This window comes from Poecilia mexicana, unplaced genomic scaffold (genome assembly GCF_051168715.1).
Source record: "Poecilia mexicana isolate PSO_F unplaced genomic scaffold, ASM5116871v1 scaffold_9, whole genome shotgun sequence".
NCBI classification, from domain to species: domain Eukaryota; kingdom Metazoa; phylum Chordata; class Actinopteri; order Cyprinodontiformes; family Poeciliidae; genus Poecilia; species Poecilia mexicana.
The window spans coordinates 32,727,956-32,752,260 of NW_028263378.1; the positions used below are offsets into that span (position 1 = coordinate 32,727,956).

Below are 24,305 nucleotides of genomic sequence, written 5' to 3' on the forward strand. Positions count from 1 at the left end.
ATTCAATTGTTATTTACATCCATCCTCAATACACCCTGTGATTGAAGATGGATGTAAATAGATACAATTTCTTTCTTTTGCTCTAGCTCTGATTTAGTTCTGTAACAGATTATTTTGTTACGTCAGCTGTCAACCTGTTGTTGTGGCACATCATTCTTGTGGCATTTAGCAAATGAAAGTTATTTTTGAAAACTGACACATGAGAGGTTTGGTCTGATTTAACTTCAGACTGTGAGAAAAATGTGTCTTTTGTATATAGACGTATGGTTTCAACCGTTGTTTGATTGATCTGACTCAGGTGCTTTTTCCTTGTTGATCTCAGTTGTAGAACGGCTGTCCAGGCCATCACCCGGAGCAAGTGATGAAGTTACAAGATGGAACCATAACCAGTCTGTGCAGGACACACCTGCTATAACTACATGGAGAAACTCAGGAGAATCCAAGAGTTCAACCCAAACTGGAAGTGAATTTCAACCAGCCATCACAAAAATAATTGATGTCTCATCTGAAGGCAGGATTTCTTTAGATGAATACAAATCCCCTTGTAAAATATTCTCTGACTCATTTACGTCATGCAAACACTCTGCAGCCCAGCTGGAGGATGTCAGCATCTGTGTTCAACATAATGTTTCCAAAAATGTGTGTACAAAAGAAAACATAGGTGCTTCAGTGAGTGAATCTGTCCCTGACAACAATAGACTGGGAAGTGAAGTAGCTGATGAGACTACTTCAGAATGTTTGAGAGATCCAGATCAGGCTTTGTCTAAATTACCATCAGATGAAAAGAGCTCTACTGTTGCATGTCTGCACTCTGAGCTTTATCAAATAACACATCCTACCTCTGCAGAGCCATCATGCCATGTATCCACCAAGACAGGACATGGACCAGATGGAGAGAGCCCCATTAACTGTACCCAAATGAACACTTGTCTCACACAAAGAAGTCTCTCCCAGGCAGATGCTGGCATCACTCAGGTTCTTTCCGGTGTTTCTGGAGATGAATCACAGTCCTCAAACTTTTGTGGGAATCTGAGTACACACACTTCTTCCGCTGAATCCAAGACTTCAGATTCCAGTGGTGGATCACATTCTGGAGGTTCTGACTTTAATAATCACGTCTTGAAAGATAAAGCAGAAGCTATCTTCATTTTTAAGAACATGTCTGATTTAAATCCACTTAATGATTCAGACTGTCCTGCAGAAAGTGAGAAAGTTGAACATCAACTGGCAGCTGGCCCTCCAAAATTAAATGTGTTAAGTATTCAAAGTATCAGTATTGCACAGGAAGAAACTCAACCGAAAGCATATAGAAGTGAAAGCCTCCTACCTTTGGACACATATATTGCCTTGAAAGAGTTTACCAAATTTCAACCAACTGCAATCATGTCCAGCCCCTCTGCATTGTGCATGTCCAGAATGCACAATGCAGTTCAGCATGGACTCTCTGGAAGCACCATTCAAACTGTACAATGTGCCAAAGAAAATAATATAATTTCTTGTTCCAAATCATCAGTCTTATCACTAGAGCAGCCATGCCCCTCTATTACCCAGAAGACATTCATGAAACTTCAGTTTTCTCCCGTGCTTGGTCTCATATCACCACTATTTAAATATAATAAAGAAACAACTTCAAAACCCAATAAAGACTCTAAAATCAAAACATGTGCAAGATTAGCATCTAAACTTTCTCCCACTTCCAGGGGTGAAATAAATAATGGCATGACCAAAAGTGAAGGCTTTGATTACACTGAAAAAGCTCAGCTAACCACAGCGGATGACCCGAAACCAAGTCAAGTTTTGGTGTCAGGAGAGACCCTGAAATTCAGCACCTCTAGACCAAACTGTCAAACCATGGAAAGGTGGGGCTTATACAAGGAAGTCACCCTGTCTGCAGGCTACAAGCCTTTTTCTGTTCGACATAAAATAAAGTCCTATGAAAGCCTTGCCAACTTGGATAAACCTGTGGCTAAAAGCAGTGATGTTCATACTTTTGCAGTACCATATACAGCCTCACTTAACCAGAGGATCTCTGGATATATGGACTCGGTTAACTCTGTTGACTGGCATGGCCACCAAAGAAATAACAGCTCTTACAACTGTTTGACATCAGTAGCATCCCTCTCCCCACCTCTGAGAAAATCTGCAGGGAATGAAAATCAGAACGCCCCAGATGGAACCATATCACACAACCTTGTGGTGCTGCGAAGGAAACATGGCAGACTTTCCACCAGGATGGTGCATCAGTCTAGGGCTCTTTGTATGCCCAATTTAGGAAAACTATGCACTGATGACTTCAGTGGAGGAAATACCACAGCTGGTAATAAAAATTATCCCAGCGTCTGCTTAACTGTTGCTCCAAAAGCCAACATGACCGACTGTTTATCACCAGCTGCAATGCTTAGCAGTGGTGATGATGCAACTTCTGAGGACACTCCTCAGGGATCTACAGACACCAGACGGCCTGGCTGGTCTATCAGGTGAGAACTTAATTCTAAACTATTTAACTTAATTTAACAGACACCATGACCAGAAATAAAGGCCACTGCATAAATGAACAAAGTTATGTCAGTTCTGCTATGAGTTACATATGCAATGATTACTTTCAAAGATTTATAACATATATAACACCAAAATATAACAATAAAGTTATGTAGGAGAAAAATAAAACAAGTTCATGTGCAATTTCTAGTATTTTTTATTGTATTTTTTTATCTTTATTGATTTTCAAGGAAGAAGATTTTACAAAACACATACAATGTCACAATGCCAATTTCAAAATTTAAGAAGAAAAAAAGTAGACAAATATGATAAATAAAACAACCATTAAACATGAAACATGAGGAGGGCAGAGTATCAAATACCAGACATATTAAACGTAACCTGAAATCATTTATAATTACTCCATGTCTCATTATAATCGGAGGGCAAAGCCTGCAGGTTTAGTTCCTACTTACTTCAGAGGACAGACCACCGGGACGCTCCGTCTTGTTTCTGGGTTTGCCTGGCTATTTTTCCGGCCAGCGAACCATTCCGCCACCCAGTGGTTGCTTTTCAGACCACTTAGTCTCCTGTACCGCTCAAAAATGCACAATTTATCTGTAAATTATTTTAGGATATTAAAAGGAAGTGCTGATGTATTCCGTTTTCCACGAACTAAAATATTTGCCACTTCGGCACAAGCACAGTGAGAAACGGCAGAGGATAAAAACACTAGACTCAGAGCAAAACTCAGATGTCCCAGCTTTTACTAGCATGTAAACGCACCATCTACACACAAACCTGGGAGCTCCCGGAAGCGTGAAATGAGTCTCAAAAATAGTTGCGCACTCGTAACCGGATCTGTGTGTAAATGCAGTTTTGTGTGTGCATACCAGGTGATTTGTGTGTACTTATTCAACATGTATAGGTGTAGGAGAAGGTTTATTTTATTTTTAAGGTTTACAAATCCAGTATTACACACGCACAGATATTTTTACACACACACAAATCTTTTTACAAACGCACAAATCTTTTTACACACGCACAAATCCTGTTACGCACGCACAAAATATTTTACACACGCACAAATCTTTTTACACACAAAGTTAGCTAATGAAGACATGGTATGAGTGTGGATGATAATGAGGACCAGCCACCAGAGAAAGAAGTTGATGAAATATTCCCCAAGAAAATTAGGTAAGTCATTTTTGTGTTAATATTTTCACCATGTGAAGTGGGGTGGGAGGGGCCAGGTAAGTGTGGAAGGGGGAGCAGGAATCAACATTCACCAGTTGAGTTAATAAGTTACGTTTTAGACAACTAAAAACTGGTGTTAAATATATTAATAAATAAATATATTAATAAGCTTCTTGCAAATAACCATAAGTCAGAGTATCTGGTTAGAAATAATTTAGAATGCTCATTAAGTAAAAAGATACACTCCTGCCTAAAACTATACATTAAATGATGCAATCTGGATAACAACAGTGGGAGTCTGTCTGAACTTCTGCAAGACAAATATTTGATCAGAATAATTTTGTTCAGCTCCAGTTATTATGCTACTTGTATTAAGAAATAATTGTATTGCACTTTATAACAACCAGTCATGTTAACTAGACATTTGCCTGCCAGTCTACCATTCTGACAGTGTGCAGCAAGGGACATTTTTGGAATGGTAATTAAATAAATGCTGGAATATGATGACATTGTTTTTTGTTTTTGTTCTTTTTTAAAGTGACCACAATGAATTGAGTCATCACAGACTACGAGAATATCCAGAAGAGATTCACCAAGTTTGAATTAATGAAAAGGCTTTCACCATGATTAACTATTGCAAGAACAGCTGTAATTTCTGAGGATTTCTGGACACCTTCGAAGAGCTGCTTCCGGGAAATGAAGACAAGAAGAGCATTTTCAGAGCATTATAGGAAGGCTTTTACGAAGGAGATGGCTGACATAATCAAAGTAAAAAATTTTACTGTTGAAAGAACCTATTTTCTTAAGTTAAAGAATAAGTAATTCTGTTTTAGTTATTCAATCAGTATTTCAATATAATGACCAGACGTTAAACCCTCTGTTATCTTAGAACAAGTTATCTTTTGTTTTATTTCAATGTACAAAGGGTTTGTTCTACAGTTATGATGGTAGTTATAAGTAGTCCAGTGTGTTTCACTTCACTTGAGGTAAGACTTAATATCAATGACTCTATTAGCATAGTATTTGACACTGTAATAACACTAAATTACATCTTTATAATTGTTGTTACTAGTTTCACTTTACTTGAGGTAAAAGTTAATATTAATGACACTTAATGACATCTTCATAACTGTTACTTGTTTCACTTTACTTAATGACACTGTAATAACACTTAATGACTTATTCATAACTGGTGCTATTTGTTCCACTTTACTTGATGTAAAAGAAATTGTTAATGAGTCTGTTATTAAATCATTTGACAGTGTAATAAAGCCTAATGAAATCTTTATTGCTTGTCCTACTTGTTTCACTTTATTTCAGGGAGTGGAAATATTAATCATTGTTTTGTTAAAGGTTTTGCTAGTGTAATAATTAAATCATTATGACTACTATTATGACAAATTTATGTCAGATCATGATTTTTTTGGTTAATGACAAGTTGTCATAACGAAGACATTTTGTCTAGATTAATGTCAAGTTGTCATAACAAAGACATTTTGAATAATGTCAACTTTGTATTAAAAGTTATGATTTACCGAATGACACTTTATAAATATTCTTGAAGACTTACTTATGTTCATGGCAGGTGTTATGTCATGTTTATGACAGTGTCAGTCTTATTCACACCACTTCAAATAAAGTGTTACCAAAACTTGTAAAATACTTGCAGGCACAATACAGCAGCTATTCAGTCAAAAGGACAACTGAAAAACCTGCAGTCAGTAAAATAATATTTAACAGTAAGGTTCTCAGTACCTTAAATTCAAGTCAAATAAATCTCACAACACTGCCTATATCAAATAATGTCAAGTAATAAAATAAATCATTAATTCAATGTCAAATGCAGATTGCATTTGCTGCAACTTTAAGCAGACATTCAATGTGAGAGTCCACTGGAGGTTGAATGTGAAATTTCTGTGAAATAGGAACGTCCCAGTCCAACAGCGAGAGCAGAACACAGCGTCTTCCACTGCTAGCTCAATTATTTCAGTTATTTTTCGGGTTATTTGCTTAGTTTCTGACCATCTTGCTCTTCTAAGTGAGTGTTGGTAGTTGTGCGCTGCTTTACCTGCTGTCTGACTTCTCCGGATGTCTTTTTGTCCTGCTGAAAAATCTGCAGTAGTCTTTTTTTTCCTGCAGTGAGCCTCAATAACCCACCAAACTCTGCAATTTGAAGGAAAGGGGGAAATGTGCTGCACACTGGCCTCTGCAGGCTGTGAAGTAAATACTTGGTGATCGAGTTTTGTGATTGGGAACAAGAGAATGATCGGTGATCACCGATCATACACTTTTTCACGGAAATCGACTGATCATGATTGGTGGCTAATCGATTGGCACACCTCTAATTGTCACCAGTAGTTTTTATTTTGTCACCCTTTATTGTGGTAAAGAATTACTTGAGATTTTAATTTAAAAATTAAAATAGAAGACAGGTCTGTAATTTTTCTTATGTTTATTCATATTTTGATTATATGTAGAATTTTTACTATTTCTACATGATTTGGAAAAAATTCTGGAAAATTTATTATGTCTGTGAGATAAGGTTAAGCAATGACAAGACATCAGACTGGTATAGCACTTTTTAAGAATCTCAAGGATACTCTACAGTGAAATTCCCATTGACAAAACATCCTCCATGTGTTGAAAGGGTTTTTTTTCTCTCCCATTTTAATCTTCATGGTAATGCATACACATATTTTCACCAATTAGCGTATACAAAACAAACATCAGAGCAGACAAGTAAATAGAGGTGGAGTGGAAAGCAGTATGGAGTTGTTTTCAGGTATGCAAAATAACCAAGTAGATTAGCAAGAACAAAACAAAAAAAGAATAACAGAAAAGTGAAAAAGCACAAAAAATCTAACTGAAATATATGCAAGACAAAGGCAAAAAAACTTTGTCTTGCATAACTAAGAAGTGACAACAGAATTGTAGATTTTAAAATATGTGGTTAGAAAGTATTTTTTCCCCTTTTAACAGTTCATTTCTGATTGGGGATTTTTCACCCCATTTTGTGACTGGGCAGCTCTTTGTCATGGAGTCGTCTGTGAATCCTGAACTTTAGTGGACTGAGAGTAATAGAGTCTATTAAGCCTTTTATTTAGATTTATTTAAGCTAAATAAAACATAGCTTTTTATGTTTTCAAGCTGCCATTGTTGTTTATTACAACAATGGCAGCATTGTTGTAATAAAAACAATTCTCCCAGTAATTATAAATGGCAGCAAACAAACAGAATTTGTTGTGGTCTTTCTCAGATTATTGTATGTATGCATCAAGACAAAACATATGAATATCATGTAAAACTTACTGTATACTAAATCTGTTCAATGTGATTCTTGTTTTCTTCAGGTTGAAGGAGTTGGTGGAATATCCTGTAAGTCAGCGTAAGCTGCAAACATTGCTTACCTCCCTGACAGCTCAGTCATATGTGATGAGTCTGCTGGAAGAGACCAAGGCCCACTCAGAGGTAATGTTAAAGAAGAATTTACCTGTTCCCTGTAGATCAGACTTATGTAGACAGAGGCCTGTAAACCTAATAAAGGCTACTCTCAACCTCAGTTCACCTATTTGAAAGTACGGTTGCATGTTCCATGGTTACTGTTCCAATGGCATTTGTATAGTGATATTTCCTACAGCAGTTCTGTAATTAGATGTTCCCAGCAGTTTATGACAATGCAGGACAGAAAAGATAGTGGAGGAAATTTAAATAATAATTTCTGAGTTTGTCTCTGTACGGCATGGCTGTGACCCACAATAACTGCGTAATAAAAAAACATTCATTCTTGCTATAAGTTACAACATATAGACAGAGAAAGCTTTGCAGCTACTCTGTCTATACAGATCTGAAACAGATTTCAAAATCTGTTTACAAGTGCAACCTTACCTTTTACGGTGTGGTAGTCATAGTCTGATGTAATGTTACCATGGATAATCCAGTGCATGTTAGGATTGAAGAGAAAGGACCGAGGACTGTGCAGTGGTTGGGTGGCCATGATGTCAGTGCCAAGGTGAAGACAGAGCCATGCTCCATAGATAACTCAATCCCAAGTGGTGTGGAGGGTCTGACTATCACTCCTTCAGAAGCCTCATGACCCAGCGCCATGGAGGGAAACAAAGATGGTGTTGTCGATGGACTAAGCAGACCATGTGGGATAAAAACACATGGTTTACCTTCATAAATCCCAGTCCGATTTATGAAGGTAAATCGGACTGGGAAGATTTCAGGGCTCAGTTCGAAATACTGCCAGCTGTGACCAGCTGGTTGCTGAGTCAAAGAGCTCTTCAACGATGTTCAGTCCGGTTTACTGCTACTGGATCCTGCTGAGATGGCCAGCTGAGGCATTCTGATGAGCTCACTGAGGAGCGCACTGGCAGTTCGGCCAGTGTTTCTGACCAGAGCTCTTACAAACAATTGAGTGGTCTATGGAGACGTGAAAGAGAATCTCTGGGCGTTGAGGAACGATGCGGAGAGCCTGACTAGGAGAACTCATGTTCACATACTGCTTGATATGCAGACTGAATTTACACAGAATCACTTTGTGTGAGCGCTGTCGCCTTCAGACCTGTGTACCAGGAATTGAAGCTGTGAGGCTGGTCTTGGGCTCAAGAATGTTTTCAACTAATTTTTTCCTGGTCTTGGTCTTGAATGGATATACCTCTCTCAAGGCAAATGTCAGACTTTAAAGATTTTGTCAAAATTACAAAAACTCAACTCCCTTTTATCTTCACCGACAGATGAACAACAAACTGAATGTGAGTTAAAAGCGTCATTAATTATAGGAGCGCAGCAACACACCACCATCTGAGAAAAAATACAATGGAATACCAGGAAAGATTCATAACACCTTTCACTTGTGGACAAATGCCTGGGTTTGGTGGCAGGAACTTCCTGGTTATCTTCTCTAGATTTAAGAAGCAGCCTCTGGCAGTTTTCCCTCGCCTTAGACATGTAATTCTTGACTGCTTTCCCTAAAGGCAAAGGACTGTGGCAATTTAAGGTGACTTGTGTAATGCACTCATCACATTTGAACATCTGATGGAGCGGGTGTTGTCACACACAGACTTTCTGGTGTTCTGTGTGCCTCATGGGGACTCTTTTGATTGAGAGCACTATGCAGAGTGCTGGAGAACATTAGAGGTGCCAGGCTAAGAGAATCTACTCTTATTCTGATAAGAGTAGATTCCTAACTTCTCTAGGCCACAACATAGGCTGCGAAGAGATTGTAACTCCTTAAGAAAATGTGTCAGTTACCATTGAGCAGCCTACACCTTTGGATCAGAGACAGCTTAAACATTTTCTTTGGCTGGCACCCTGGAGGTTTGTGTGGGGGTTTTCATGTATTGCCCCTCCATTCCAGCTACAGAAGTCACAGGACTGTGAAGGGGCTTTTGCTTCCCTGAAGCGAGCCCTCACAAGTGCACCCATTTTGCCACTGCCTGAGCAACAGTTACCCTTCCTCCTGGATGCAAGCGGTGTGGGTTTAGGGATGGTCCTGTCACAGGTGAGACCTGTTTGAGTATTGTGTCACCCACAAAGAGCTGTTAACTGTTGTTTTGGGTACCTACCATTTTAAATATTATATGTGTGGCTGCTCATTCACTGTATGCACCGAACATGCATCACTAATGATGACCTTTAAAGAACCAGAGGGACAAAAGGCTCAGTGGATGGCAGAGCTAGAGCACTATGAGTTTATGGTCACACACAGAGTAGGGGATCACCATGTCCTGTCCCAATGGCTCTGCTGTGAGGACAGCTGCCACTACTGTGACTGGCTGGAATCCAAGGAGCAGGAACTATATAGAGCTGATCACGGCAAAATAGAGGAGGTGAGGCAACCAGTCCTGAGTGCACAGAGCTGAAAGTGATGGCAGCTGCAGATTGGTCTACAGAGCAGAGACAAGTCCCTGACTTATTGACAGTTATATTGTAGATGGAGGCATAACAGCCTCCACCAATGGAGGAGGTGGCTTCATTGTTTCCAAAATCTAAGGGACTGTGAGGTCAAATTTGTGGTGCTGCAGTTGTTAGATGGTGTCCTGGAGGGGCCCTGGACTGAACCAGCCACACAAATGAAGATTTTAGTTCTGAAACCACTGCGGAAAAGCGTTCTCAGGGGGGTTCATGGAGGTTCATGGGTCTGTGGAGAATAGGCAGCAATAAAGAAGAGAGAAATGGTGAAGCTATGGTCAGAGTTCTGTTGGAGCTACAGTTTTGTGCCGACTGTGTAAAACATAGGAACTACATAATATTAGCTTGTGATGTGAATTTTATTTTTCCTTTGGATTTAAAAAAAATATGCATAATAAAGTTAATGCGTGGCTATTGGTTTGCATATTTTGACTGCATTACCTAAATCCAAAAGGTTGTACATTTTAAAAGATAAAGTCAGAATGTAATTATATTTATACGTACAGCGAAATAATCAGCTGATCTGAGTCTTTATTATTATGTTTGGGCCAGTAATTAATTTCAATAAGACATAATAAAATATCTGAGTTTATTTGGGTCCATCAGAACCACAACTTTAAGGTTTTTTTTGCTAAGTGTTGCTGTAAGCATCAGCTGAGAGTTGACCACAGGTGCTGTGCGCTCACAGCCTGCCCATCATAGTGAGGAAAATACCATATAATGGAGAAGCGGCTGGGGATGAACCAAGCCACTCATTAACTGGTTAGTGATGACTTGCCAGTGGAAAAATGCCTAATGGCTCTCCCATACCTCAGCCAAGCCTTTTACTGGGGTTGACTAAAGAAATATGTGGAGGACTTTTGCATATGTTGTGACCTTTGCACCACTTGTAATAGATCACAGGGGCAATCCAGGTCTCAGTTCCAGCAGTTCCCAACAGGTAAATCTATGCAGCAATTGGGGTGGACATAATGGGGCCCTTTTTGGGTGTGGAATGAAGTGTGGGAATCACTTCATTCTCACAGCAGTAGATTATTTTACAAAATAACTAACCGCTGCTGGAAATGCCTATATAAGGCAGCTGGAAGGTCTGTAGTACAATGTGCATGAATATGCCAGAAAGCATATTCAGGATGTTAGAGTATAAAAGAAGAGGAATTATGATGTACATTTCCACAATCAGGAGCGAAGCAGCTGGTTAACAGAGAGAAAAGTGTGAATGTATGTGTATGTGAATTTTACCCAAAATAATAATAACAATAGTATGCATTTATAATTAGATTTTTAATCTATGCATATGTTTAGAACCACCTTGTGGTGTGATGAGTAACTGCATGCAATGGGTCCTTCAGGTGCTCTCATGATTTCCCCTACCAGAATTCTGAGGAATGCTGGTGGACGTATGTGCTAGTGAAGCAGCTCTTCATTACTTTTTTTTACTTAGGGTCATATTTTTCTAGTTCAACAATTAACAAAATACTGTAAAGAACATCTAACCAGCAAAGAGAACCTTAAAGTTTTCTCATGGTTGGGATGGAGAAATATAACCCTATGAGTGGGAGCTGCGCCAGTTGGTGTTCGTGGCTGACCACTAGGTCACGACGCTAACTGTGTCTTCTTCTGTTTTTCAGCTGTGGGGCCACTTGCATGCAGTTAGAAGTCACATTGTGAAGAGTGATTTATTCTGTGTCGTACTAGGTGGGTTCAAATTATAAATTAATGACTATATTTTTAAAAAATTTGTTTTGTGAATATTGTAACTGTTAACTGCTATGGGGGTTGTCTGTTGTTTTGCTGTTTTGTGTTGTTGAATGTTATTTTTGAATGATTTATGGAATAAGAATGTTTTGTTTTGCTTTTGAGGAATTAACTGTTTTACTGTTTTAAATTATATGATCACATCTAAAAAAAATGAAAAAGAATTCTGAGGAATGCTGGTGGAGCTGTGGGGCCACTTGCATGCAGTTAGAAGTCAGATTGTGAAGAGTGATTTAACCTGTGTCATATTAGTGAAGAAGGTGACAAACAACCAAGCCAGGAAGGTTACACTGGTGCCATGACGAGTGAGAAAGTTTACACTGGTCATGACACCACGGCGCCCCAGACGGCAATGGCCACTCCCACCAAGTATCAGAGACTGCCTGCTCTGCTGATTTAGATTATTAATATGTAATATGCACAATGTAATGTTCACTAAATAGACGTTTGTCCACTGCATGTAAGCTCAAGACAAAGATAACTTCATATCAAGCTGTTTCATGTTACACTGATATAGTGACAATATCACTGATATTGAAACACTGATATTATCAGTGTTTCATTGGTGAAACACCATGGTGAGACAGGCTATCTAGCTGATCTTTTCCAAATTTACTGTATTTTCCGGACTATTAGCCGCACCTCCCAAACAAAAAAAACAAAAAAAAAAAACACAGTAAACATACACATATAAGTCGCACCGGACTATAAGCCGCAGATATCTGCCGCTCTAGGTTTTCCACAACGATGCAGCAGCACGCAGCAGAGGGGGGCAGACACCCAAAATTTGAGTCATAACAGGTCAATTGAATATCACATTTATTATGGTTGAAAAAGAAAAAGTTGCCAAGTTTAGATCTAACTGAACTGATTATGACGGCATATGAGTTTGAAGAGAAAAATCTTCTTACTAGCATGTGCTAAATGAAAATGGGTGCCTTCTTCTTCTTCTTCTTCTACTTCTTCTTCTTCTTCTTCTTCTTCTTCTTCTGCTTCTTTAGATTTCAACGGCAGCTTGCATCGTTATTTCCATTATTGTTGCACTACTGCCATCTATTGGATCCTAATATCTATACCTGAAATTCTCATAATGATCTCAGTATTATGTAAAAAACGAAAAATCTTCTTTTTCCCCTCAATGCTATTTAACTGATCAACAACATTCTCAAATTTCAATTCCCTATTAAATTCAATTTTAATGGGCAATTTCTTCTTTTATTTCCAATTTTGACTTCCAATGATTCACTTCCTGCTAAAGAGCCCCCTGGTGGTTGAAGAAAAATCCACATATATGCCGCACCGGACTATAAGCCGCATGGAACCATGCTTCGAACCAGCTGCATGAAAACCAGCTGTTATGAAAATACGGTACATTGATTTTGAAAAAAAAAATATATTTGCAATACACTGATATTTTTACCCGCCTGTCTTCCTGACCAGGAACTTGGCTAAGTAGGCCTAAATAACTTTGTGCTAGTGAGTGCTTTCTACCAACACTGCCTTCTTTTCTTCCACTGAGTCCTCTACATTTGAACCACCATATAGTTATTCTATGGTGCGTTTCATTATTGAAGTATGTTGAAATGAAGCTTCCGGGACGTTGTCAACTTCCAAAGTTATAACTATGCTTTTCAAATGCTGCCATTCTAAGTTTGCACTGTTTGTCTGAACAACCAGGCAAACAGTGCCCTTATGAATATTAATGAGCAAATGTGATGTCATTCTCAATCAGTGCCTTTCCAGCATAAGTGACTGGTCTTTCTATTTTTACTTTACATCTCTTCAATCATACTTTAACCTTTTCTTTATTTCTAATCACATTGTCTCCTCTCTATTGTTGATGTTATATTTGTAGGTAATAAGCAACAATACTCTGCTGGTTGTCCTGAATAAAGAAGAGGGTGCAGGACTTGGCTTTAGTGTTTCTGGTGGTGCCGACATTGATCAGAAGAAAATAACTGTAAGTGCCCAGAAATTATCTATATGAGTTGAACAGCTGAATGACTTGTGCAAATGTCCTTATCATGAGACAAAATAAAACGCTTAAATACTGCACACACACCTATACATACCCACACACAGGTGTTTTCAGATACACTCTATGTTGGACTGCAGTTTCCACTAAATACATCTTGTTTTAAGTTGTACTATGCCCTTTTCAGTGATGATGTAGTTGTTATTGTTATATCCACCTTATTCCCGAGAGGCTTACTGGGGAAATGATTATGGGTCTTAATTCCGGCTCCCACCTGAAGTAGCAGTATTTCACTGTAATTTGTAGGGAAGTTACATCTCTCTTTTCAGTTATAATCAGGGGTGAAAGTAAGCGGGTATGGTCAGGTACTGCGTACCCCTAAAAGATTTAGTGGGGGTACGCAGTACCTGCAAGAGAAGCGAGCGGCTGTCTGCTGTAGAAAATCAGTGGGTTCACTGTGCAGGCGTGAGTGCACCCACTAAACAGCCGTGACTGATTAGTTTTTCAAGAGCAATCTAAAACACGACTTAATCAGTTAATAAATTGCTTTTTTCTCATTTCATATTGTTTCTGAACTGTTCGTGCTTTACTAGAGCCGGGGTGCAACACGCCCTGCGTGGTGGGCCCCATATGGGGGAAAGGAGGACTGACATATGGGTCCCATATGGGTTTGTCCGCGGGTTCCACGGTGGCCCCACATGGGTTTGCCCATGTAGGGCCACAGCCTACGCGGGCCCTACATGGGCAAACCCATGTGGGCCCACCACCATTTGGATTATCTCGTTAGTCTGTGAGTATACATCATTCACAACAAACATCAAACACGGTAAATATGTTTCATTAAGTATTTAACAGACAAATGGCTTCTGCAGTAATTATGTGAAATTAAATTAATTGTCTAATATTTAAGAAAATAGTTTGGGCATTTTGCTTTGAGCTCAGAGTCTGACAGGCTTTTCCTCTCAAACTTTTTTTTTTTTGCCTCTTATTTAGTGGAAATATTGATGTTGATGAGACTTGATAACCATTTTCAACCTTTGTTGTTTCACTGTTGAAAATGAGAATCTAACATTCACAAATGACATTGAAATAAAATCCAGTCCAACATCTGGTTTGAGGTGATTCCTCTGGAACCTGTTGGAGGAAAATATCCCAACTTCAGAAGATGTTCTTTTAAATTAATAGAGCTCTGTGGTTCCTCCTATCAGTATGAGAGGCAGGGTGAGGAGGCGCCATGTCAGGAAGACGAAGTGGAAGCTGCAGGATCTTCAGAACAAACAGGTCATGATGCTGGGCTACTGATTGTCCCTCTGTCTGGACACATGATCAATATAACCTGTTTAAAAACTAAAATGAATGGTTATATGCCAGCCATGAAAAACTAGGATGCACTCCATGGCTGATGTTCAGAATTTAGGTCTCATGGCATCTCAACGTGTCAACATTGCAGCCAGTGGGCTGAGGAAAATACAGCTATATATATATATACACACACACACACACACACGGCACACACACTTTTGTCATAGTACCCCCAAGAATTTAAAACTACTTTCACCCCTGGTTGTAATGCAATATTTAGTAAAGCTTGTTTAGGGACTGCTATCAGAGAGCTGCTCAGTACAGAGGATCAGAATTGTGAGTTTAATCATGGGGAGTGACAGGAACACGATCGTTTAGTTTTTTAACAGAATGACCGTCAATTAGCAGCGCTACTAGCAGCTCGTTTCTCTGAAGAACAGACGGTAATAAAGAAGAGAAAAGCAGAGAAGCTGGTCAGAGTTATGAGCTGCCGTTTTGAGCAGACAGTATAAAACACCAGAACTACATGACATGTTTGAGTTTAATAAACAAATGTGGCGGATACAATGTATACATTTCACACCCGAATGTATGGTTTTATTGTGAAGGGGAGAAGGTGAGGTGTGAAGACACCAACGGTTGTCCTTCATTCCATTTTTGGTTTTGGTTGGAAGACTTTGAGAATAAATCAAGACTCAAATTACCCAGATAGCACATGATGTTAAATCAACGTTGAAAAATAGTTAGAATCGTTGATTTTTGGTTGAAGTCGACAAATGATGGTGGATCAACCATCAAACAACCATCCACCTCTAGCCAAGTAACCAATGTTGAAACTGTGTCATTGAATCAATGTTGTTTTGTGGTTGAAATCTAATGACTGAAATGCTGATGTCTGATCAACATCTGATCAATATTGAATCAATGTCAGCTGTATTGCCGCACCCCTTCCCCTCCTCTCCTCCTCATCAGCGCTCTGGGTCAGAGTATTTTATTACTGAGTGGGGGTTATCACATTTAAATTAAGCACTGCAGAGGATAGTCGGTGGTGATTCCTTTCTGTACATTTTTTTTACTTGTTCATAACAATTCTCACTGACTGTGTGTGTGTGTGATATAGTGACACAAAAACATCTATAACTTACTACAAGGAGTGGAGCGGTCCACCCCCACCGTTTACATGAGTGGGATGTCCCAAACACACAGCCACTTCGCTGTTGGCTTGTTGGAAAATATGTTAATTCAATGTTGAATTATCATCACAAAGGTTGCATGTTTGGTTGAGGTCGACAACTGATGGTGGATCAACTATAAAACAACCATTCAATTCTAGCCAATTAACTAATGTTGAAACTGTGTCATTGAATCAATGTTGTTTTGTGGTTGACATCAAATAAATGAAATGCCAACGTCGAATCCAGTGTGTTTCACCACTGGTCCTCCAGCCCCTACAAGTTTTAGGCATTTCCCTAATTCAACACACATGATATTAATTGACGTCTGATTAACGGGGTTTTGCTGAACTGAAAAAACGCAGGTCAGTTTGATTGACGTCAAGGTTTGGGGAAGAACTACCCAGATAGCACACGATGTTAATTCAATGTTGAATTATGATCACAAAGGTTGCATGTATGGTTCAGGTCAACGACAGAAGCTGGATCAACCATCAAACAACCATTCAATTCTAGCCAATTAACATTCATTGATTGAAATGCCACATCGAATCCAGTGTTTTTCAGCACCGGCACCAGGCACACTGCCCTGCAAGTTTTAGGCATTTCCCTAATTCAGCACACATGATTTTAATTAACATTTGATTAACAAGGTTTTGCTGAACTGAAAGCATGCAGGTCAGTTTGCCTTGAGGATAAGGTTTGGGGAAAAACTAGTAATCAAAGTGTTCAATCAATGTAAGGTGTTTTTTGCACCCCTCACCACCGCCTGCCATTCAAACGCCCAACCCCCTTCCCTCCACCTGCCAAAAACACACACACACCTCTCTTCCCCCCACCTGGGCCCATCTACCCCTCAATCGGGTGAAACTTGACCCAGAGCTATGATGAGGAGGAGAGGAGGGGAAGGGGTGTGGCAAAACAGCTGACATTGATTCAACATTGATTCAACATTGATCAGTCGTTGATCAGACATTAGCATTTCATTCATGAGATTTCAACCACAAAACAACATTGATTCAATGACACAGTTTCAACATTGGTTACTTGGCTGGAGGTGGATGGTTGTTTGATGATTGATCAACCGTCAGTTGTTGACCTCAACCAAAAATCAACCCTTCTGACTATAATTCAATGTTGATTTACCGTTGTGTGCAATCTGGGCAGTTTGTTGCAGCCCTCATCACCTCCTCATCTCCCCCTACTCCCTCCCAAACCTCCCCCACCCAGCCGCTCCTCCCAACCTTCTCCTCTTTACCCCCTCTCATCCCTTCTTCCCTCCCCCTCCTTGAGCTCTGGGTCAGAACATTTTATTACTAGGTGGGGGTTAATCACGTTTCAAATTAAGCACTACATGTTGAGAACAGTGGGTTGTGATTCCTTTCTGTACATTTTCTTACTTGTTTGTAAATATTATTACTGACTGTGCATAATGTGTTGACACAAAAACATCTACAAGTCTGTACTAGGAGTTGTACAGTCCACCTCCCCAATTTTACACTTGTGGTTTGTCCCAACCAAAAAGCCACTTTGCTGCTGGCTTGTTTGCTACCGGCTTCTGAATTGAATTCTCCGCTGAGCACTTTTATGGTAAGTTTTTCAATATTACTTTGATCTTAAATGTGTTTATTGAAAAATAAGGGCACTGTTTTGTGCCCATAGTAATCCTGGTTATTTTGGGGCAAAACGGATATTTTTAATAATTGAGGTCATGTCTCCTTTTGTATTATTTTCCTCCTACCCACCACTCCAGGCCTAAGTATGAAATCCTGTGAGATTTTGTGGGATTTGAGTTTTTAAAATAGGGCGGGGTCTATTGTTTGGTCTGGGAGAGCATGTGGTGGACAAGGAAGTGTAAGGCTGGCTGCTCCAGGTGGGCTTTAAATTGTTGTGATAGTAATCACTTGTTTTTAACTTTTTATTATGATATGCTTAGGGACGTGCTTAAATGAGCCTCTGTACCAGAACAGCTGAGTTGGATGATTACATGACCGTCTGCAGCCATCAAGAAGTGCAGAAGGTTGTTAATCATCCACAGATTCAATCCAGGTGAGGCAGAAGGGAAACACTTAACATGTAAGGCAGGTGAAACACTGAACTAAACCTGCTAATGACTGATTCAGTCTGTTGATCCTTGGATTGGTAAGTGGTTAAATTGAACTGGACTATTGTTACTTGTGTGGGATCTTTATTAGCATATAGACACTTTTTAAGGAATTTAATCAACTTATTTGGAAATATTTGTAGTTGATGGAAGATTGAACCAGCTATTTGATGGAAGTTTATTCTGTAAAAATTATAATTTTTCCAACTACACTATAAATCACCTTTTGTTCTATTTATTTGTCTCTGGTGTGTTAAATAAACCTGATCCTCCCTGAGTTTTATTGTTAGGTTTTCTGATAAACAGCCCTTTATTTTAAATATTGATTTAATATCAATATCGTAAATCCTACACTATACTGCAGCTTGATGGGTAAATGTAGTTGTATATGTAAACATTAAGATAAATATTAATGAGAGATTAAGATATTAGTTTAACAGTGAGTGTACATGGGGAACTATATGGTTTGTATTTGTTCTCAGACCTGTAACCAGTACACTGTTTAATATTTCATTGTGTTTCAGAACTTTTCAAATGTTTATCATATTTCTAACCGGCACCTTCCTCACTTTTATTTTTTTCAGCTGTTGCTCTGCAGTTTGACCGAAAGCTGACTCTTGAGGACTGCAGCAAAACTGTCAAGAAGTGGCTTCATTATGCGCCAGAATGAGAGGAAGACATCGCAAGGAATCAAAGTGACGCCAACCAGAGTCAAACTGGGGTTACCACAACTTGTACTGTTTCCCTACTTCATACCTAGTAGGGAAAGCTTAACCTCATGGACTCTGTTCTTCTGTGGACAACAGACTGTTGTTTTGACAGTCAAAAAGGAACCAAATATGTTTAAAGATCTGTCCCTCTTTTCTTAAATAAAATGTTAAATCAAACCCATGTTGTCATTTTTAAACTTTTGTACACAGTTTACCCATCATCTGCCAATAATATAGTGTTTAACACCAGTGAAGAAACTTTTAGTGGCATGTTATGATGTAGACCTATCAGACCTAAATGTACATAAATCCTTAGCTTTCATTCAATATAAAAACAACCCAAATCTGCATGTATATCCACAGTCAAATGAGTGTTGAATCAACATTGATTCAATGTAGAATCAACACAAATATGCATGCAGATCCACGTTCAGATGATGGTTGAATCACCATTGATTCCTAACTTATTCAATGTAGAATCAACACAAATATGCATGCAGATCCACGTTCAGATGATGGTTGAATGAACGTTGATTCCTAACTTATTCAATGTAGAATCAACACAAATATGCATGCAGATCCACGTTCTGATGATGGTTGAATCAACATTGATTCCTAACTGATTCAATGTAATATCAACACAAATAGGCATACAAGTTGACATACAGATGATGGTTGAATCAACATTGATATAATGTCAGTAATGGTTGAAACCCTAACGTTGATTCAACATACAAGTCACCGACCACTTTCGATGTTGTTTCAATGTCAGCGTTCAACGTTGATTCAATGTTTCTGGCTGACATTGATTCAATGTTGTTTCAATGATTCTGTGCTATCTGGGATACTTTTTTGTCTTTCCCTGCTGACTTCCACACGGAAAATAAAAATAATAATAATAAAGTTCATGATCTGAGTCTTTATCATTATGGCCAGCAACATTTTTCTATAAGACAAAATCAAAAATCTAGGTTTATTTAGTCCATTACAACCAAAAATGCTGAGTGTCGCTGCAAATCAGCGGAGCAAGTGTGTTTTGAATGTGCTCCCAAAACAAAAGTGGTAGTTTTCATCGTCTACCAACAGATAAGCAAACAAAAAGAATTTGGCTAAAAATTCTAAACTTCAATAGAGAACCCAAAATGCTTTATTTGTGCTCATTTCATTGTGTGGACAAAAAGCCAACAGAAGAAAACCAGCATCTGCATCCTAAACAACTGAGACAGTGAAGTAGCTACGTATGCAGGTTATTTGCGGCCATTTCTTCAAGTCGCCATCCCTTCCCTCAATAGCTGTAAGCAGCAGTAAAACAATAGTGCCACATTTAAGGTGTGAGAGTTGGTCTTCCCACATATTTTGTAGCCTTGAACCTCTGTGGAAAGCCGGTTAGCGAGTTGCTAAAATGTAAACAAATGGCGTTTCCGGTTAGCAGTGGAAGTTGCGTCCATAAATCACACAAAGCCTCATGGGGCCTAGGAATAAGGTGGATAAGCACATGTTTTTGCTGTGGTTTCTCAGTTCTGTTTTGTTTTTCGTCCTCTTTATGCAGGTGTAAAAGCAGACTGTTATCTTGTATTCTCTCCATTCTTCTTTCTGTCATTTATTCTTAACTTCTTCTTTCTCTTTAAACCTTTTCCTTTAAGCTGTCTTTTCTGTTGCCATGTCCATTACATTTGAAAAAACCCCAAAGTGATTTCTAATAAATCTATTGGGCACCCATTATCTTGAAGGTAACAAAATTCATGCTAAGTTGTTATTTGTAGACTTTTCATCGATTGATTGCTTTTAACACAATCCAGCCCCATATTTTGGTTGATAAACTTCTTAACAACTTTCATTTAGACTTTAATGTGGTGGGCTGGATTCTTGATTTTTTTTTTAACATCCAGAATGCAGAAAGTCAGAGTGAATGGATGCGTGTCTAGAGAGATGCCAGTTCCCCACAAAGCTTTTCTTTTCCCCTCTTCTTTACATTTTGTACATGAAGGACTGTTGCAACCAGCATGATAATAGGTTAATATAAAAATTTGCAGATGACTCAGTGATAGTTAGCCTTCTACATGATGATGAACATGCCCATGGCCCTGCGGTCGATTAATTTGTTGACTGCTGTGATAAGGCTTTTCTTTTATTAAATGTACAGAAAACAAAGGACATGTGCATTGATTTTTAGACAGAAACCCCATAAAACAAATCAATAAGTAATTACAGTTCAGACAGTGGAAATAGAGTACTATAAATATCTTGGGGCTATTTTGGATATTAAGTTAAAATTTACTTGCCATTCAGAAAACCTACAAAAAAGGGCCAGCAAAGAGTAATTTGTCTAAGGAGGCTCGCAAAATTTCAAGTTAATAAGTCTTTGATTATCCTGTTTTATAGATCATATATTGGATCTTTGTTGACCTTCTCCCTCATCTGTTGGTTTGGAAATCTTAGTATTAGGTTAAAAAAAAATATGCCCTTAGCACAGTAATACATACTAGCTATAAGATCTTAGGAGTTGAACAATGCTCACTTACAGAACTGTGTAAAAAGCAAATCATTAGGAAAACTAAAGCCATTATTGCTGATACTTCTCATCCTTTACATGAGTGATCCCCAAAGTCGTTCCTCAAGGGTCAGCATCCTGCATGTTTTAGTTCTCTCCCTGGTGGTAGTGACAACCTTTTCAGCATGTCAATGTTCTTCTTAGGCCTTCTAATGAGACATCATTTGATCCAGGTGCGTTAAACCAGGGAGAGACCTAAAACATGCAGGATGCCGGCTCTCGAGGACCGACTTTGGGGACCACTGCTTTACATGTTGAGATTCAGTTTCTGCCTTCTTGTATCAGGCTCAGACTTTTTAGTATAAAAAGTAACAGGTACAAGCACTCTTTTATTCATACAGCGGGGGGGACTGTGTAAAGTTCTTTGCCTTTTGCTGGGTGATTGCCATGATTCTAACACACACCTTTGCAGTTCTGCACAGCAGCAACATTTCTCCGTCACTGCCACACAGGTGTTAAAACCGGCGTGAGCGTCTTACCACTCCTGTTGTGGTTAAAGTCCGCTCTGAAATCACATGCTAACAAAGGTTGTAATGGCTGAAAAAAGTGCTGTAAACAGAAGTGTAAGTGTAATAGTAAAAGCTTGGCCACTCAGATGTAAAATAACAATAATAATAATAATAATAATAATAATAACAATGACATGGCTGCACAGTGGCGCAGTTGGTAGAGCTGTCGCCTTGCAGCAAGAAGGTTCTGGGTTCGATTCCCGGCCCCAGTCTTTCTGCATGGAGTTTGCATGTTCTCCCTGTGCATGCGTGGGTTTTCTCCGGGTTCTCCGGTTTCCTCCCACAGTCCAAAAACATGACTGTCAGGTTAATTGGCCTTTCCAAATTGCCCCTAGGTGTGAGTGTGTGTGTGCATGGTTGTTTGTCCTGTGTGTCTCTGTGTTGCCCTGCGACAGACTGGCGACCTGTCCAGGGTGTACCCCGCCTCTCGCCCGGAACGTGAGCTGGAGATAGGCACCAGCACCCCTCCCGACCCCACTGAGGGACAAGGGTGAAGGACAATGGATGGATGGATGGATAATGACACAGCTGGCTGGCAATATGTCCATAATGTCCACCCAAGCCTAAAACTCAAACAACACAGTCTGACCTGACACGGTAGAAAAAAAAAAAATACTGCTAGTTTGTAATGTTAGAAATATTCAAACTTTAGGCTTGAAATTGCTCAGGTAATGAGATTGAAACATGTTGCTTAAAATTGATCAAAACTAAACTGGAATTTTTTTCCAGTTTGACTCCAATCATCAGTAAGAAATAAAGAGCAACAGTCAAGAGATGGATTTTTGTTTAGACCCATATACTTGAATCAGATCGCAGTGGTCCAACTGCTATAATAAATAATAACAGGGTTTCCTGTGATGTTTGTTTTATAGCATCATCTTTAGACACATACACATACTGGATTGCTTTGCTGTGATAAAGTCTATGAAAAGTAAGATTTGTTTATGAAAAATGCATTTACTCTAGAATAAAATACAAATATGGTGTGGTTTTTGTTTCTAATCATTTTTCCCTCTATTGTCAGAATTGCTTTAAAACTGGTTGTTTTGTGCTTAGGTTCACCGGATCTTCACCAAGGGAGCAGCTAGCCTTGAAGGAACAATTCAAATCGGTGACACCATTTTATCCATTAATGGAACAAGTTTGAAGGGTAAATCCCATGTAGCAGTTGTGTCCTGCCTTCATCAGGCCAGATACTCCAAGCAAGCTTTAGTTGTCATTTGGAGAAATGAAGAATGCAAGCGGAGCATCTCTGACAAAGACTGTTGTCTTCAAACGAAAGGAAATAAGCTTGTGGAGGCATGTGCTGATGTTGTTTAGGAACATATCTCTGATAAATTAACCAAACTTATCACTGGTTCTTGAATTTACTGCCATCCTACCAAGCTTTATTGAAATGGTCTGGTCCGGTGTGTAAAATGTAGAAGTATCAGACTAAATTGTGATCACCACAGCTTACTTTAAAGTCTCCCAGTTTATGGGAGCAGAAATGATAAAAGTCTGGGTTTTATTCCGCCTTAGTTACTACAGTTATATGTCAGGTAAAATAACAGAGTAGAAAGGACAGCAGTCTACAGCATATTAAAAATAAACTGCAGGATCTAATTCGATTCAGTTTACATAACCGCAATTGGTAACACTTTATTTGAAGGGGGTAAATAAGACTGTCATGACACCGTCATAAACATGACATAACACCTGTCATGCACATGAAGAAGCCTTCATGAATATTTATGACTGTTGTCATAAAGTGTCATTCGGTAAATCACGACACTTTTAATACAAAGTTGACATTATTCAAAATGTCTTTGTTATGACAACTTGACATTAACCAAGGAATCATTATTGATATAAATTTGTTATAAAAGTATTACTGATTGCACTATAAAAATTAGGTATCTTTATGTTATTAAAGGTAAAGTTTAAACAGTATGATTTCTTGGTTAATGTCAAGTTGTCATAACAAAGACAATTTGAATAATGTCAACTTTGTATTAAAAGTGTCATAATTTACCGAATGACACTTTATGACAACAGACATAAATATTCACGAAAGCTTATTCATGTTCATGACATGTGTTATGTCATGTTTATGACTGTGTCATGACAGTCTTATTCACCCCTCTTCAAATAAAGTGTTACCCACCAATTTACAACATATGTCATCTCAAGGCACTTCACAAGAAAATAATTTCAATTGGTCCTAGTACAGTACAGTATGCTCAATACATTTTTCAAAGTAGATTAAAAAGCTTCTTTCTAAGAAAACCCATCAGATTGTATTGAGTCGTTAACTGGTAGTATTCATTCCTCTTGGATGAACATGTAGAGACAATCGCTTGTATTGTCTCTAAGTCTCATATGTAGCATGCATGTACCGACTGGAGAAGAAAAACCCCTAGCAGAACCACAAATGGGCTAAACACAAGTACCCAACTACCATGACCGACTAGGGGTTTAACAAGACAAAGCAGAAGCACAAAAAACACATGAACGGATGTACGATTGTTTTTGATGCTCATAAAAGTAAAAAGATAATAGCAGGCGAGGGAGAACAATTAGTTAATTTGAGCATTATCTCAGTAGATGCAGTCTTCCAGGAAGGAATTACAGGCAATTGGAATGAAATACCAGGT

At 38.8% G+C, this 24,305-nt stretch overlaps 1 protein-coding gene and 2 long non-coding RNA genes across 3 annotated transcripts; all 3 read left to right on the forward strand.

Annotated features, from left to right (window-relative positions):
- Window positions 1-294: 294 nt before the first annotated feature.
- On the forward strand, window positions 295-23,291 carry LOC106911842 (uncharacterized; the record flags this gene model as incomplete). The annotated part of the gene is made up of 4 exons (XM_088008488.1): window positions 295-2,477; window positions 7,026-7,143; window positions 13,202-13,306; window positions 22,726-23,291. Coding segments are annotated over 4 exons (2,670 nt in total), but the record flags the coding sequence as incomplete, so codon positions are not given.
- Window positions 3,208-4,963, forward strand: LOC148157781 (uncharacterized). Its single transcript, XR_015764202.1, has 2 exons — window positions 3,208-3,675; window positions 4,214-4,963. It is a non-coding gene; the product is annotated as an uncharacterized LOC148157781 (long non-coding RNA).
- On the forward strand, window positions 17,122-18,786 carry LOC148157782 (uncharacterized). The gene is made up of 3 exons (XR_015764327.1): window positions 17,122-17,385; window positions 17,732-17,844; window positions 18,484-18,786. It is a non-coding gene; the product is annotated as an uncharacterized LOC148157782 (long non-coding RNA).
- Window positions 23,292-24,305: the final 1,014 nt, after the last annotated feature.